At 36.4% G+C, this 3,942-nt stretch overlaps 1 protein-coding gene across 1 annotated transcript in view; it reads right to left on the reverse strand.

Annotated features, from left to right (window-relative positions):
* Positions 1 to 1,004: 1,004 nt before the first annotated feature.
* LOC107058946 (probable LRR receptor-like serine/threonine-protein kinase At3g47570) overlaps positions 1,005 to 3,942 on the reverse strand; it is a 35,764-nt gene continuing 32,826 nt past the window's right edge. Inside the window, exon 3 of the mRNA XM_015305230.1 lies at positions 1,005 to 1,250. Within this exon, the coding sequence (XP_015160716.1) occupies positions 1,005 to 1,250 (246 nt within the window). The remainder of the gene's footprint in view (positions 1,251 to 3,942) is intronic.

A 3,942-nucleotide genomic window follows, 5' to 3' on the forward strand; every position in this document is an offset into this window, starting at 1 on the left:
AATTCGTCAAGAAATAGGAGTCAATATTTTAAGTAAACTATCAATAAAAATATGTCCAAACTTGTTTGACATTGAGACGTTGTTGCTGTTGATTGGCAAAAGTGCCAACGTGGCTGTGTCATGTCTATTCCCACACAGTGGATCAACCATATACGGAAAAGTTGAGAAATGATTTTTTTCCCAATAGAATACACCCTTAATTCTTGCTTAAGTTGAATTGATCCTTAAACCTCTTTTAGCTTATACTCATACTCAGGTCACTAAAGTTATAACAGAAATGTTTATTGATTCTCTTATGTAAATGTGACATTGTTTATGAAAAAGTTTGCGTATAAGAATAGCAAGGTTTTTTTAGAGATCAAAGTGTCATTCAACCTATAAATGATCATATGTCTATAGCATAATATGAAAATAACATCTAAAACATATTTTCAATGAAATTAAACTCAGGATTATAACAGAAGCCTCAGACTAATCTTTCCAAAGGAAAACTACTTGATTTTTGAAGGGTATTTCTCCAGTTATGTTGTTGGAAGGAATGTGACCAGAAATTAGATTGCAACATATACTTAGAAACTTCAGATCAAGCAAGAGGGACAACAGTGTTTCGGGAATGATTATCGACCAAGGACAAAAATGGAAGCTGGCTCAGATTACCAATTTTTCTTTGGAACTCTCTGATGTTAAGATAGGCTTGTTGGAATACTTGTGCAGGTAAAGTCCAAAGAAGACAGTAATTAATTAGTACAAGGAAATCAAAAGTGCTCAATTCACTAATTGTTTCATCACATTCAAAAAGCAAAATCGTGCAGCTAAACACCATTATTTCTGATTTCTTTCAAGCATTCAAAACATAATCACAAATAGATAGGTCCAAAACCACTCAAATGAAATTACAAACAATACATGACTTCAAGTACTACTATACAACAACTTTATTAAAGAAACCAGGTAAACAAAAAACATCATAGTAATTTGCAGCTCAGAAAAGAACACCATGACTTCTATGTTTCCATAAATGTATTCTTGATTTTGTTAAGCCTCTTCACTACTTCTTTCATGGTCACTCTTGATTCTGGCGTTTCCTTCGTGCAGTCTAAACCCAATTCTATCATGGATGCTATGCAGATTTCACTTTTACTAGTGATTTGTTCTTCCTCAGAAAAAAGATTGGCATCCACAACGTCCATCATACTCCCTGAAAATGATTGTGTGATCCATTTCCTCAAGTCAAGATTTTCATTGCATATCTCACACAATTCCCTCCGAGCCATAATCTTAGAAAAGGATTGAAGAAAAGTTACTCAATTGAAATACAACAATAATTCTCTTTTACTTCTATTATTTGGAGAGGCTTTATTATGATAAGAGAAAATCAATGAGAGTAGATTTTTATACCTGGTGCAATGTATCCAAGAGTGCCCAATGTCTCTGTATGGGCCACAGATTTGCTGAGAGCTAAAATCTTAGAGATTCCAAAAATCACCAACATTAGCCACCATATCTTCATCCAAAAAGAACGTTGGCTGGCTTCAAGTCGCAATGAACTATTGGAGTGTTATGACCATGGTGTAGATATTCGATTGCCACAGCCACATCAAGCATTATGGAGACTCTTTGAAGGAGGTTCAAGTGGAACTCTTCTCTATACAACCAATTCTCAAGACTCCCATTGGGCATATATCGCAGAACAAAGGCTCTTATATACTCACTAGAACAAGTAGTAATCACCGGAACAAGATTTCTATGTCTAACATTTCTCATGACTTCACATTCGGTATCAAACCTCTTGCATACTTTCTCATTTTCCAAATCCAGAACCTTAATGGCCACTGCAGTTCCACCAAACAATGTGCCTTTGTACACAGAGCCAGAGCTTCCCTCACCAATTAAATTGGATTCATCAAAATTATTTGTTGCTCGTCGAATCTCATGATAAGAAACTAATTGATGAGTCCCGATCTCCGGTACCTTCTCTTCATCTTTGGACTTTCCTTTCTTCTGTAGTTTCATTATCCAAATTGAAACGAACAAGAATATCAGAAAGGATGAAATAGTAAGTGGAGTAACAATTTTTAGCAGAACCTCCTTAAGCTTGATTGTTTTCCAGGATTAGCGATAGCACAAGCAGGAATCTCCAATATGTGCATTCCACATAGACCTTTGTTCCCAAGAAATGATTGCAGAGTGGAATTTGCAAACACACCACCACTGGGTATTTCACCTTCTAAATCATTAAATGAAGCATTAATGCTTTTAACGTACGAGAGTTTTTCCAAAGACTTAGGAATAGTACCTGACAACAAGAGTTTTTCCAAAGACTTAGGAATAGTACCTGACAATGCATTTAAAGACAGATTCAAGAATTCCAAGTTTATCAAGTTGGCAAATGATAATGGAATTCGGCCAAAAAATGAATTGTTCGATAGGTCAAGATACTGCAGATTTTGGAGTTCCCCGAATCTGGTTGATATCATGCCTGAAAAGTGGTTACTGGAAAGATATAGTTCTACAATGGCTTTCAGTCCTCCAATATCTGATGAAACTTTTCCCTCTATTGAATTTCTTGAAACACTTAGATAGAGAAGACCACTCATCTTCCAAAGGCTCAACGGAAAGTTTGAAGATAATTTGTTAGAATTCAAAGAAAGCTGTTGAAGCATGCTAAGATTTCCTAAGCATTCGGAATTAATCCAGAGAGTTCATTTCCATACAGATATAATTCAACCAAATTAGATAAATGGCATACCGCCTCTGGAATATGTCCCTGCAATTTATTGTTACTTAGATACAGCCCTTGGAGTTGTTTAAGCTTACCAATCTCAGAAGGAATACTCCCTGTCAAGTTGTTATCGTCAAGGCTTAGGGATGTAAGACCGGTCATGTTGCCTATACTTTTGGGGATGAGGCCATTGATGTGTGCATCTTCTATATTAAAGTTATGAATAGTAGATGAAAGATTCCCAATTGAATTGGGCAGAACGCCATTTAATGGATTGGAACCCACTTCTAGATATTGCAACATCCTACAGTCCGCCAAAGAATTGAAGAATAACAACTCACGCTCTCTTGATTCATTGGTAAGTTGATTATTATATAGGAGCAGCATTTGCAGCTCACGAAGATTTCCCAAATTATTAGGAACAGTTCCTGTCAGAAAGTTATTACTTAGCTCCAGTAGCTGAAGCTTGGAAGCATTTATTATAAACAATGGAATTTCCCCTTTGAACTGATTTACTCCCAAGTAAAGTCCTTCAAGGTTGGGGAGATGAAGACCTGTAGTGGCTAGAATTCTCCCCGAGAGGTTGTTGAAACTGAAATCGATCAGTTCCAAAGAAGAGATGTTGAAAATAGCCTCTGGAATTTCACCAATTAGATTAGAATTATGGGCAAACCTTAATTCCCTCAAATTTGATAGCTTCCCTAATTCTGGAGGAATTTGCCTCACTATGCGATTGTTTTCACAAATAAGATTATGCAGAGTGGAAATATTTCCCAATGAAGTGGGAATAGTCCCTTTTATTAGATTATCACCAATCAAGAACGTCTCGAGCTTGGATAAACAACCAATATTTTTGGGTATATCTCCAGTTATATTGTTGAAAGATATGGACAAAACTTTGAGTTCTGTGAGTTGGCATATGTTGGAAGGAATGCAACCAGAAAATTTGGTTGTGAGATATACTTAAAAAGTACAGATTCGACACAATATTGCCTTCATCTAGCAAGAGAGGACCAGAAAGGCTATTGTTTGCCAGAGATACGGCAAGTAGTGACGAGATATTAAACAGTGTTGCGGGAATGGAACCTGTTAATTGATTATCGAACAAGGAAAAAAATGCAAGCTGGCTCAGATTTCAGACCTCCTTTGGAATGTTGCCGCTGATTCTATTCCCAGACAAACTGAAGTTCATCATTTTTGTGGCATTTCCAACAGAAGGA

Source organism: Solanum tuberosum, unplaced genomic scaffold (genome assembly GCF_000226075.1).
Source record: "Solanum tuberosum cultivar DM 1-3 516 R44 unplaced genomic scaffold, SolTub_3.0 scf00725, whole genome shotgun sequence".
Lineage (NCBI taxonomy): Eukaryota > Viridiplantae > Streptophyta > Magnoliopsida > Solanales > Solanaceae > Solanum > Solanum tuberosum.